The 13,513-nt window shown below is 36.5% G+C and overlaps 2 protein-coding genes across 2 annotated transcripts; one reads left to right on the forward strand and one right to left on the reverse strand.

The window, feature by feature from the left end:
* The first annotated feature begins 67 nt into the window (after nt 1–67).
* LOC120158771 (tRNA pseudouridine synthase A 1) lies at nt 68–3,692 on the forward strand. Its single transcript, XM_039169536.1, has 6 exons — nt 68–175; nt 260–371; nt 2,430–2,569; nt 2,649–3,011; nt 3,173–3,235; nt 3,382–3,692. The coding sequence occupies exons 1-6, from the start codon at nt 86–88 to the stop codon at nt 3,616–3,618; spliced, it is 1,005 nt and encodes a 334-aa protein (XP_039025467.1). The 5' UTR covers nt 68–85; the 3' UTR covers nt 3,619–3,692.
* On the reverse strand, nt 3,675–7,965 carry LOC120158780 (G-protein coupled receptor 1-like). Its single transcript, XM_039169540.1, has 9 exons — nt 7,709–7,965; nt 7,352–7,383; nt 7,046–7,215; nt 6,730–6,828; nt 6,310–6,407; nt 6,159–6,215; nt 5,617–5,760; nt 4,975–5,045; nt 3,675–4,346 (listed from the first exon to the last, which is right to left on the reverse strand). Exons 1-9 carry the CDS (start codon nt 7,871–7,873, stop codon nt 4,241–4,243), a joined length of 942 nt encoding a protein of 313 aa, XP_039025471.1. The 5' UTR covers nt 7,874–7,965; the 3' UTR covers nt 3,675–4,240.
* Nucleotides 7,966–13,513: the final 5,548 nt, after the last annotated feature.

A 13,513-nucleotide genomic window follows, 5' to 3' on the forward strand; every position in this document is an offset into this window, starting at 1 on the left:
ACGAATTGACTAAAACGGCGGCGTAGGCTGATGTGATCCGAATTCTATTTATCAAGATGAAAGAAGAGTTGGACAGAGGGGAGACATGGGGAGTGTTTCAGCAGCGTTAGCCCCTTCTTCTTCTGTATATACAAATGGGCACTTTTCTTCTTCAAACAATTCTACTTCTCTATCTGTATGTAACTCTATTCTCTCATGTTTTTTTTCTTTTAACTTTTACATAAATGATATAAACCCATTTCTTTTTTGTAATTTGTAGGTGGAAGATGGTGCTAACCAGTTGGCAATGGTGAAACCCAGTAGCAGCGCTGTTAGTCTCCCCAACTACAAATGGAGGTTGCTTATAGCTTATGACGGCACCCGCTATGCTGGTTTGCTTTCCCCTCTTTTTTATTCCTTCTTTTTCTTATCTATCCATCTATGCAGAGAGGTGCGATAGATTTTATGTTAAGGATGAATTTATAAAATTTTAGGAGTACATACCTATAAAACTTTAGTGTGCAAAAACAAATTATCAATAGAAATGCAAATAAAAAATCTAATAAGAATTTAAAAATGGGGATAGACCCTCCTCTCCGGTTCCCTCTCGGTCCATCTATGAATGTATGCACGTATCTATCTATATATGTTTGTCGGACGGAGCAAGATTTTATGCTGGGGGGATGAGCGTGGGATGAGCGTATAAAACCTTAAGGTCGAAAATAGATTATCAGTAGAAAAAACAAAGAAAATATCTAAAATATATTATAATTTGAAATTTTCAAGGCGACTGACCGACGGCTCCTCGGTCCATCCCTATATGTATGTATGCATGTATTTAACCACCCAAGGATGGACCGAGGAGTGTCAGAATTATCTCATAATTTAAGTATTTTCTTTGTATCTGCTATCAATTATTTAATTTTTGTATACTTTGAAAATTTTTAATTTCGCACCTCTAAATTTCTAATATAGTTTTCTATGTTAGTACTTCCTGCCATAAAATTCTGCATCCGTCCTATTAGGCTAGCACCACCCATTTTAGCTTCTCATTTGTCTCACCAGATTCTGCTCAGATACATGTATAATACTAATTGCTTTTTATGTTTATAACAATAATGATTAATGGCAAAGTAATAGTCCTAATCCTTACTCCAGAATGTTTTCCTTTTTAAGTTGAGATAAGCTTTGTTGGAAGTTCATATGGAAGTATTAGTATTAGCATCATCCTTGTGCTCATTACGGTTATTATTGTAATGTGGGTGGGTTTACTCCATAAATGCAGGATATTTCTCAATCCTCATTCTTGGCATTTTCTGCCTATTATCATGTTCCATGAACCAACTTGTTTTAATTTGAAGAGCAAGAGCCAATTTGTTTCAAATCTGGATGATTAGTATTAGTCTGGCTATATAAATTTTGGATTAGGCAGGAGCTTGTTGCAAATGCAAAATAGTCAAAATTCTAGCTGGAATTTGAAGAAGATGATGAAACTGAAAAGTTTGGCTTTTGAGCTATTACAGCAGTAGGGGACTTCCTAGGCAGGGTTATACCTCCTTTATTTGGAATTGGGTTAGCCATTAACAACCTAGGGTGGATCCGCATTGGTTGGTTTGGTACAAACTTTCCATTCCCAGGCACTTGGTTATCTCTTGGATGACTTTACTGGATGTATTACCAACTAAAAAAAATGATTTAATGTGGCTATGACATTTATAAGAATTACTTGCTGTGTAGTGAAGAAGATGAGACTAGGGACCATTTGTTTTCTTTTCGGTTGTCAACACTAAATTTGGGGGAAATTTATTTCAGCTTGTAATTTCAATAGAGCAGTGAGTTCATGGCAAACGGAGCTAGCTTGGGCTGTTCAGCTTAGGGAGGATCGGCTGGTTTCTGTGATTTTACGACTGGCCTGGAACACACTTTTATTTTATTTGGTAGGAACTAAATAGAAGTATGGAAGACAAAGTAGACAGGATCAGACATTGACTAGCCTAATTGTAAATATTATAGGAGATGGATTGGAATTCTATGAATTGGCGTGTGCGTGCGCACACACACACACATATATATATATATATAGATGATAGTTTGATGAACAAATGTATGCAGTAGCTATGCATTAAACCTTGAGTAAGTCCACACAAACACAACTGTAAAGTTGTAGCAGTTTTCTTTACTGCTTTCTTTGGATAAATAAATTCTACTTGTTCAAAAATTAAGAAAAGAAATCCTAAAGTCCTAAACATTTCCATCTGATGCTATGCATGACTCTTGGTTTCTACAGCCGTTGGAAAATTCAGTTTTAAAATGTTATGTTTTCAAGGATGTTAATGAATGGGATCCTTCTTTATTAAATCCAATGGCCTTAAACCATGCTTAACACCTTGATTGATGGCAAGATTTCAGTTTCTTGGATCTGGAATATTGAACACCACTATCTATTTCAGGTTGGCAGTTTCAAGTTTCACCACCAACTATACAGTGCATTGTAGAAAAGGCTTTAGTTCAAATAACAAAACTCGAACGGGATCATCTTCATTTTGTCGGTGCAAGTCGGACAGATACCGGAGTTCATGCTTGGGGCCAGGTCTGACTTTCATACTTGTATGAGGATTTGACAAGCATGTATCTATAACTTCCAAACTTACAGTCAATAAGGTTTTCAGGTGGCACACTTCATTACACCTTTCAATTATGACAGCTTGGAGACTATTCATGCTGCTCTAAACGGGCTTCTTCCTTCTGACATCAGAGTTAGAGAGATCGCTGCCGCAACTCCTGAATTTCATGCTCGGTTTTCAGCAAAAAGCAAGATTTACCACTACAAGATTTATAATGACAGCATCATGGATCCATTTCAGCGCTATCATGTTTATCATAGTGCTTATAAACTCAATACCGCAGCCATGAGAGAAGCAGCAAAATTGTTTATTGGAAAACATGATTTCTCTGCTTTTGTTAATGTTTCACGTAACGATCGAGTGCCAGATCCTCTGAAGAGAATATTCCGTTTCGAAGTTATTGAAATGGTGATTGTTGGTTCTGAGCATACTTTATGTTTCTTGAAAACTTGTTCTTTCTTGAACTTTAGCTTCTAGCTACCATGGATTCACTACTTCATTCAAACCAGTTTGTTTCGATATTAACTATGAGGCTTTGAAACTGACCATTCTACTGGTTTGTTATACAGGGACCTCTCATACAGCTTGAGGTTGAAGGTTCTGGATTTTTGTATCGACAAGTTCGAAACATGGTGAGTTGCTACAAAATAAAAAATGCCACTTATTTTTTCGAGTTGTTTTCATATTGGTGTTAACTAGGACTAACTTGCATTGCAACTTTTTAAGCTCACGGAGAAGAAAATGCTCTGTATCTGTCTATGACCTGTAAATATTGTAGGTTGCTTTGTTGGTTCAAATTGGAAAGGAAGCAATTCCTGCAGATATTGTTCCAAAGATTTTGGCAACTCGAGATCGCAGAGAGCTGGCTAAATATGCCTTGTCTGCCCCACCGCACGGGCTTTGTCTGGTGTCTGTCAAATATAACGAAGAGCACCTGCGGCTTCCTTCGGAGTGTCCTGCAACTAGCTTTGGTAGGTATCATACTATCAGCAAATGTAAGATCCCCTATTACTAATTTTAACTCACAAACCCTAAATTTTGAACATATCTGAATTATTCAGCAAAGAAATTGATTGAGATTTTCTTAGTTTGTTTATGGTCTATGTGGTGAAAACTTAAAAGTTCCTTCCACTGAATCCTAGTATAACTTGCCAATAGCTCAAAATATCAGCAGATTTTGATGTTAAGACGGGGTTCAGGATAAACAGCAAGAGTTACAAACAATCTTATACTAGAATCTGATGACAACAGAGTTCCGGGATCATACAAGAATGATAGGTCGAACCAACTTCACACATTTGCTAACCAATCAACTAACAATAACAACCAAGGACAGGACACTATTCCAGCTAAAAAGAATGTAATGCTCCAAAAATGATAGACACCCATTTGTGACCGTAGTCTGCATCAAAGTTACAGATGCTGCATGAAATAAGCCTATCCACAACGCATCAGTCTTGTGAAAGGTCAAGGTAAGAAAATGATCCGATCCGATGATAAATTTCTCTTGGATGCTAGCTTCAATTGTCTCTTCATTTCAAAGTTTGTCTCCCAACAACAAAGAATATCAACAAAAATCGAAAAAGCTAGCAACAGAGTTTCAGTTTCAGTATGGGAAAATGTCCAAATGCCACCGGCTATTGTTGGTCCTGAATTTTGAGGGCAACCAATTCACCCTGTTGCAATTGGTTTCTCTGTCTTGAACTGTTAGGGAACCATCTTTGAAGCCTCTCTGGCCAAAACCTGGTACAGGATGCAAGCACTCATATCTTCCATTGAAAATAACAATTGCAAAAACAGCAACACAAAAAAATAAAGAGAAACTACCATAAAAAAATGGTTGGTATTTTTCTATTATATTTCCTTATAGATATCCAATGTTTTAGGACCCAGAGAAGATGCCACCATCATTTAAATATTTACAATTTTCCTGCAAATATGATCTCAGGTTTCATCATAGTTTATTCAAAAACCAAGAAAATATTGTCACCATGATTCCCAGCACTACAACACTGCTACACTTGTCTATGGACCAGGTTATAGTCTCGGCTAACCTTTTAACAAGACCGAATTTTATTTTCTAAAATAAAATTAAAATTAATTAAAAATATTTGTAATCAAATGATATTCGTGCTGCCCACTCTTGAAAAACAGTGACCAAGACCCAACCCAACAAGTAACTTGGTCTTTAGACATGTCTAGTTATTACTTCGAAAGTAGAAATGTTGCAGAGAATTGCACAAAATTTCAAATGTGATTAGTTTGATATGTTGAGTGGTCTAATGTTATATGTGGAAAAAGTCTGCTAGATCCGATTGAGGAAGTTATAATTTCTGAAGAAAATGTAAGAAATTCAGAATTTGCTACTTACAGTTCCAGTCTTTCATAAATTGCTCGCCTGACTGAAGCATTCAAGCCATAAGCTATTGAGTTGAAAAGGCCCTAAAATGAATAGACAACAATAGCAAAACCAGATTCTCAGAGAAGCTTAAAAATGAAACACAAACACTTATTCTTTATGCACCACTAAATTAATAGCACTTAATGGCCAAAAAGTAAAAATAATAATTGCGCTTCAGAAGATCAACAAGTTAGAGATGACAAATTTTGGTTTCCACTTCCAAACAACCCACAATAACCCATTGGGGCCTGGCTAGATATGGGAGTTACGGGGGATACCCGTTTCAGCCTCACCCTTCAAAGATTTTCATTATGGCTCTATCAATGTTACATGAATTACTTAAACAAAAAGAAAGATTGAGATATGGCATCATATCCATCAATAATAATTTAGACAACAAACCAAGGAAAAATTTTCACCCAAGATATTACTTGGAAACTTACCTCCACGGTGGAATCCAAACAATTCTTTCTAAATTGACCATACTCAAGTTTGCTCATAATAGGTAGTAGAAATAAAACTGGTTTTGCAAGTGAGATATAATTCCCATACTAACAAACATAATAACAGATACACACAAATATACATATTAATAGTTTCAGAAGCTATTACCATAAGTCCAGCAGTCCCAACATCAAGAAATGAGAGCCAAAAGAGATTGTGGCCTGGCTCAATAAAATTGTGGATGCGATTGATTGTGCCAAATGCCCATGATCCAATTAGGATTAGTGGATAGTAGCCCCACCGGTTCAGAGCCTATGGGAAAAGAAAATCAATGGAAAATAGACTTAATTTGACCAGGAAATCTAAAGAAAGTAGAGAAGGCAATAAAGAACCATGAAAGCATGAAACAACTAACTCCGACCCTATTTCAAACTAGGGCAGAAACCTGAACAGGTAGAGCTGTACTTACATAGCAGTCTGAAATGAAGACAGGTAATCATCAGATCCATAGAAACAAATGATGATTACACTGGATAATAATCAGGGTAGTGAACAACATAAATACATGAATGATGAGGCATTTGCATTCAAGCAGTCAAAGCAACAAAAAAGGAAAATCTATTTTATTTGTATGTTTCATATCTTTAACTTACCATATGCTCTTGTGATAAAAAAAAATCTATCATGTGCTTTGATGAAAGTAGAATTACCTTTGTGTCTGTCCTTGAATCAAACGGGTATGCTCGATCTGACATGCCAACTGCCATCTAAAATTTCCAAAGATACACATGACCTCGAAATTGCACAAGTGCATATCATATCAAATTTATGAAAAATAGATCAAAATAATAGCAAACATACACGAGTGGCATTGTTCAGCATGCGTATCACTTGAAAGTATGTAAAACCATTGTAAAGAATTGCACCCCATAGTGGAACGTAAAATGTTATAAAGTGAACTACCTGCATAGATATGCCAAATACGTTAGATAATTCTAGAATGCTAAGAAGGAAGACTACATTTATCATAGGATAAATAATTATTGGTCAGTTTTTTGTCTGTTATCTCATTGTTTCCATGCTCAATTAATATGCATAGAAGATAATAGAATACATGATTGTCTAGATAAAGCAACTCAAAAACTGCATTCAGAAAGATAAGGAAACAGGATAAGGAAACATTAAACCCTTATGAAAACCAAGAGCTTGAAGGAAAAGTTGAATCTTTTAACATAAAGATAAATCTAAGTGGGCAATCTGCCAGAGATTGCTAATTGTCACTTGCCTTTCCAGTGCGACTTGTTTGTCCCCAACACCATGCACCAAAATGTGTGTGATCATTGCCAATAGAACGTATGACAGTCATAACGAGCGAAGTTCCTGCAGGAAGTAATTGAAATTCCACATAAAAAGAGCTGGTTAACAGCATTAAGGGAGGGAGTGGACGAAGAAAATGAAGTGGCAAGTGTGAAACAGTAACACTGAAGTAGAAATAGAAACAGGAAAACATGAACAATACAAGATGGCTAAACAAATGTGGTAAGATGTTGAAGAAGAAATGAAAAGTTGTGATGGAAACAAATATATATTATCGTACCCCAAACATACAAGTGAAAGATTGCCTCCAAATCTTCAACATCGGTTTTGTGTCTAACAACAGTACGATGAAGAGTAAATGCAATAGTTGTTGTCCAGAGGAAGGAAGCAACACAGAAGAAATGCGTGGTGTAGCCCTGAGCATAACAAAAGAAACCTTTCGACGGATCTCTGCATAACGAAAACAGATTCATATTATACATACATAATTTCGTTTTAGTACATGGGCAAGCCCCAAATTCCCAGAAAACATTAGAACGGAACAGATACAATTGAAAATTGATCGCGTGGTGGAGATATAGCATACCCGACCATGTTAAAGAAACTGCAAAGCATGTCCTGCACCGACACGTAAAAGGAAATGAAGGGAAAAATGGGAAAAAAACATCAAATCAGATTTAGAGGTTTTAGAGAAATGCAGAGCAAATTAAAGTAAAACTGAAATAACAGAACAACTCAATTTTCCTTTCCCTAAATTCGTGCATTATACACATAAATTGAATCTTCAATCATCATCCACAAGTTTAACGAAAATTCCTAATTCTACACGTTATGGTTCTTGAACAATGAACAAAACAACTAGTTGCAAGTCATAACTATTTCAGTAATAATAATAAAAAAAATTCTTAAATTCGAGGAGGGAGGCATAAAAGAGAGAAATTACAGAGAGCGAAAGGTAGAAAACGAGCTTGAAGGAGAATTTGCGAAGTTCCTTGAAGAGGGAGTAGCAGAGCACGATGAAGCCGGATCCGACGAACGAAAGACTCGATGCTCCACTGTTCACAGCCGTCAATATTCGCCGATCGTGAACGGAGAGCACCGTCGCCATTTTTTCTGTTTCTTTTTCTTGTAACTAAATTCTAATTATGTTATCTTTTGGGCAACGGACTACCATAATTCCATCCAAAATTAAACAAACGTGCATTCTACAGTATAAGTATAACATCAACACTGTGAATTTGAGAATTTAGATGAACCGAAATCCGAAGACTAAACGCTTCGTTTCGAGCCTTTGACCCATTGTAAGGTTTTCTTTTTACATTTTTAGGGTAAACTTCGTATCTAGTCATCCACCTATTTCCACAGTTCCGTTTTAGTCATTCAAGTATTTTTTTTAAATCACACCTAACATCTTATTTCGGTTTCGTTTTGGTCATTCATCATTAAAAAATAAACAGAATTGATGACGTGATAATTTTTAAAATTTTATAATGATGATGTGATAATATCTTATGATGACACATCAATATCATCCTTAATTTTAAACAACGAGTTACCAAAATGGAATTAAAAACGTAACGTTAGGTATTATTTTGAAAGAAAAAAATAGTTAAGTGACTAAAAAGAAATCTCAGAAATAAGTGGGTGATTAAATATGTACTTTACCCTTCTATTGATCACTTTATTTATTTTTTACTAAATTAGCTTAGGTCCCTCTATTATGATACATTTTAAATTTAATCTTTATATTTTAATTTATATAACTCTATCGTGTTATTTTTATAATTATATTATTAATTATTTCAAATTGTTAACCACGTTAATTATTTCTTTAACACTGTATATGGAATAGCTCTTTTTAATTTGAGTCTATTCCCTAAGCTAAAACCTAAATCTTTGAACTTAATCATTCTTTTTTTAACCATTATATAAGTAGTATAACTATGCCTGAATAGATATAAGCTAAAATATAAATACTTTAATAAAAAAAATTAATACTGTATATGGAATAAATTAAATTGAGAGGATCAACTTATCTTGTCACAATACCATTACTCTTCTTCGAAAAATATATAATAAAATATGTCTAATAAGATGAAACTGTTCTAATTTTTAAATTTCAAGATTTCTCTATATTTTATATAGAATTAACCTCTTTAAAACGTAACATTAATATCAACTGTCACGATATTAAATATCTATATATCTATCTATGTGCCATTAAACAATGAAACTCAAGTCAAACACCTAAATCAATTTATAAAACATGTAATAATTTAAAGAGAAAATCGCCTCAGTGACCAAAAATGCCTTATAATATACGATTTTAACCAACTTTTTCCGGATTTGCCAAAATGACCAACAAAATCGCAATGCGATCGCTAATTCGCAACGCGATCTCCATTATCGCAAATTCGCGTTGCATTTCGCGTTGCGATAGTTGGAAATCGCGTTGCGATGGTCTACAGTGTCGTTGCGATTTTCCCAATTCGCAATGCGAATAAGTAAATCGCAACGCGAATTGGAAAAATCGCAATGCGATACTGACTATCGCAATGCGATACTTACTATCGCAATGCGATAATACAAAATCGCAACGAGATACTGACTTTCGCAACGCGATTTACATAGCGCCATTCGTATTAACGCGTATTTTTTTTTCAAATTCCAAACACGAATTTTTTCTTAATAAATCGGAAACTGAACCGTCCACAGTAATCGCAACTCATAACCTTAAACCCAAAATCACAACACTCAGTCCCATCTCCATCTCTCACTCTCTACGGCGAAATCCGTCCCCATCTCCGAAGATTTCAGTCCCCATCGCCGGCGAAATCCCTCACAACCATTCACAGTCAAAAATCCCTCACAATCATTCAGAAATGGAAAATAAACCTCCGAGGGTTAGTTTTTTTATTTTTATTTTGAAATTTTTGCATTATTTTAGGTTTTTCATATTGAGATTGATGATAAGTTTACTGGTAATTTCAATAATAGATTAACCATTTCACTTAGATTTCTTATTAAATTCATTCGATTGCTGCCAATACTGTTAAACTGTTTAGCCTGTGAAGTTAGTATTTGTCTTTGTTTTGTCTTTTGGTTGAAGTAATGCAGAAGAAGAATAGTTTCGAGAATGAAAATCGCAACGCGGAAATAACTATCGCAACGAGAGAATCGCAACTCGAAATAAAAAACGCAACGCGAAACAAAAATCGCATTGCGATTTTCATTTCGCGTTGCGATTTTCATTTCGCGTTGCGATTTTTATTTCGCGTTGCGATTTTCATTTCGCGTTGCGATTCTCTCGTCGCGATAGTCATTTCGCGTTGCGATTCTCTCGTTGCGATAGTCATTTCCGCGTTGCGATTCTCATTATCTCGTTGCGATTTTCATTTCAACCAAAAGACAAAACAGTGTTGCAAATTTTAGTTTCAAGAATAAACTACTATTTATGTTTATTGTTTTTGGTATATCTTGACAGTGTAGTTTTTGGTATATCTAACTTGGTATGTTTATTGTTTTTTTGTAGAAATTTTTTTCGGCTTCATTGACATTAAGGAATAAAGTTAGCCTAGCCACTACAATTGCTTCGAAGCTTTCACCTGCACAAAGAAAATTGTTTGAAGAAACCTGCTTCGGGCCATGGCTGAGAGTACAGCATCCGGGTGGAGATGCTAGTTTGACCCATTTGTGACTTCAGACCATGACTAGCGATCTACCCGACAATATACAACGTGGTGAGGAAGAGATATGGTTTCATTTTCCACCGGCGTATACTTGTTTTGGGCGGAAGGAGTTATGCTTAATCACTGGTCTACGATTCGGACACGATGATGTAGGCCGATACACTCGTCATATCACCCGCCCATCATGGTTATCCAGGGTTTTTCCTGATGAGTCAATAGAGAAGCCGAACTTACACGTCGACGACATGAAGAAATTGTTTAATAGAAAGATGGTTTACTCGGATAAATGACGTCGATGTTGTCCGAGTATGCCTTCTACTACTTTTGTATGCCGACTTTTTAGGCAGAGAGGCCAGACAACCTATTCCTCAAGAGCTAATATTATTGGTAGCGAACCTAAATGCATGGAATCTGTTTCCGTGGGGTTCATATATATGGAAAGCTACCTGGACTAAGTTGTCGTCTGCCTTTGATGACCGCAAAAGTTTGCGGGGCGATGGGTCGAAATACACTTTGTTTGGGCCTTTAAGGTTTTTTAATAATTTTTTCAAAATTATAATTAATTATTTAACATTACTAATGTTTGTTATATTGTTTGTAGATTTGGATATTCGAGGCCTTCTCGCCATGAAGACATATGCATAAAAACTTCAAATGATATTCCCAGGGCTATTTCCTGGAAGAGGAAACGTCTGTTGGATTGGGAAGACTTAATACCATATGCGACAATAAATAATGTAAGTTAACACAAATACTATCATATATAAACAAGTTTATAATAGTAGACGTTTAACTTTGTTTGAGTTTTTATATTTTTAAGGAGGCCAACATTCCATAATGAGACTGACCCCACGAAGGCTGAGCTTGCCACTGATTGGTGGCAAGCTAGTCAGCGTTTTCTTGATGGCACGAATGATGAGCAGCCTCCACTTCCTCCACTTCGAGAGCCATCACCTCACCCAGAGCCATCACCTGATCGACCCGACTATACACCTACAACGAGAGCCTCACCTATCCCGTCACATCATCGAGCCTCTTCTCCACCATCACCTCATGATAGGCGACTGGAAAAGATGCCACGACTTCTATCTCCCTATTCTCCACCTCCACGGGATGAGTCAAGGGAGTTACGTGATGAGGTCAATGCCTTGCGTGAGGAGATCGGTACTCTACTCGATAACGATGGTGCATGGGTGTGGGGTGTCTACTTTACGTGGTGAGGTTGCCGCTCTACGTGAGATGGTAGTATCGTTGCAGAATGAGGTTCATACTCTACGCAACGAGGCAAGTTTAAGATTTTCCATATTTAACTTGATGATAAATTTACTCGTAATTTCACTTAAATTAACCATTTCACTTAGATTGCTTAGTAAATTTATTCGGTTGCTGCCAAAACTGCTAAACTTTTTACTTTAACACTGTGAAGTTAGTATTTGTCTTTGTTTTGTCTTTTGGTTGAAAGTTTGAAATATATTTATCTTTGTTTTCACTGTTTAAATATCATGTCTGTTTATTTACTGATATTTGTATTTAATTATTTAGCGGACCGATAAGGTGGATGCTTTACGTCGGGTTTTTCTTGCACGACAGAGTTCACGTATCAGACGGCGTGCACGTGCTATTAAGTCTCTGTATACCCCAATAGTGCGAAGACACCGCAAGAAGAAGCCCGACTCGCCTGTCATCCCTCAAGAGTCCACTCCTATCGTTGAAGAGGCCCCTATCATTCCTCGAGAGTCCCCTCCCACCGTTCAAGAGGCCACTGTCATCGTTGAAGATGTCCCTTCCACCATTCAAGAGCCCGATTCACATGGCGTCATATGTAGGATTCTTGAGAAACCCTCTGACGTGCCGAACATGATGGATTCAAGTTGGCTCTCGTATGAGTTACCGGCCAGTACCATACCGGTATCTGAAGAGGAGAGGAAACAACTACTGGACACAATTCTGGATAACACCCTTTGGGCTAAGACCGCAGTTGATTTTTATCTACATGAGCGAAGCCAGGGGTGTTTCACTGACATATGCAAGCTCAATGATGATATCTATTTGTTGCTTGATCGGTCTTGGTGGGGCGTATTATTAGGGGTCGAAGACAATGGCTATTTCGATGGAGGGGTAATCTTATATTTTTCTTATATTTTAATTTGATTATTTTTGTAAATTTATGTAAGTTACTAATATATGTCTTTTTTTGTAAAACAACATATCGATGCTGGGTGTCACGTCTTCTAATAATTAGGAAACTTAAGGAAAATAAAAGAAATACACGATATACAATTATGCCAACGTCTTTTAACGCCGTTCACTTGAAGAATCAATGAGATGAATCATTTACTTTGGGCAATGAACAAGCTAAACTTATCCTGTATGGTGGGAGGTCGATAGGTTAGTGTTTATTTAGATTGAGTTTAAGGTATTCATAAATAAGTGCGCAATGAATAATATTACTTATGATTGCAGGTGTTTATCCCTGTTTTGGAACGTAACCATTGGCTTCGTCGAGCTTCAGATCCCATCCCTTAAGGCAATAGTATATGACAGCATGATAAATTACATATCATTGGCTGATTTAAGAGATATTATTAAGGGATGGAGCTCTTATTTGGCTAAATTCTTGGATACGATAAATTATTGGACTCGTTCTGGAAACAAGAAGCCAAAGAAGCTTAATATTACAGTTAGCAGAGACGAGATCGCACCACAACAAACGAAAGGACCCAGAGGGGATTGTGGTCCTCTCGTATGCTTGGCGTTGGACCGTTTGATCACAGGAAGTATAAAGTATCTACCTCCCACCGATATAGATAGAGCTGCAGTAGGCTTGTGGTTTCGACATTATATGGCTAGATCGATATATACGAGACGCTACCTACCTGCATCCGCGTTATAAAAATGTCCATAAACAATTGGTATGTTTATAGGCTTATGGTTTGAAAATGTTTGGTTAAGTACCTAGAATTCAATAATTTGCTGTTTGTAGTTTTAGATGTGTAGAAAGTGTTGTTTGAGCAAATGTTTGGTTTATGCAGGTTAATCTCAGAAGTGAGCTGCGTGAA

The sequence above is a fragment of the Hibiscus syriacus genome, unplaced genomic scaffold (genome assembly GCF_006381635.1).
Source record: "Hibiscus syriacus cultivar Baekdansim isolate YM2019G1 unplaced genomic scaffold, ASM638163v2 tig00002841_pilon, whole genome shotgun sequence".
NCBI lineage: Eukaryota > Viridiplantae > Streptophyta > Magnoliopsida > Malvales > Malvaceae > Hibiscus > Hibiscus syriacus.

What these genes read in the sequence shown, in the direction of transcription:
- LOC120158771 (XM_039169536.1), top strand. Translation starts at nt 86, where the DNA reads ATGGGGAGTGTTTCAGCAGCGTTAGCCCCTTCTTCTTCTGTATATACA. An exon ending in ACAATTCTACTTCTCTATCT is followed by an intron (nt 176 to 259) that starts GTATGTAACTCT and finishes TGTAATTTGTAG; the next exon opens with GTGGAAGATGGTGCTAACCA. An exon ending in ATCGACAAGTTCGAAACATG is followed by an intron (nt 3,236 to 3,381) that starts GTGAGTTGCTAC and finishes TAAATATTGTAG; the next exon opens with GTTGCTTTGTTGGTTCAAAT.
- LOC120158780 (XM_039169540.1), bottom strand. Translation starts at nt 7,873, where the DNA reads ATGGCGACGGTGCTCTCCGTTCACGATCGGCGAATATTGACGGCTGTG. An exon ending in ATTCAAGGACAGACACAAAG is followed by an intron (nt 5,761 to 6,158) that starts GTAATTCTACTT and finishes CTTTTCCCATAG; the next exon opens with GCTCTGAACCGGTGGGGCTA. An exon ending in ATTTATGAAAGACTGGAACT is followed by an intron (nt 4,347 to 4,974) that starts GTAAGTAGCAAA and finishes ATCCTGTACCAG; the next exon opens with GTTTTGGCCAGAGAGGCTTC.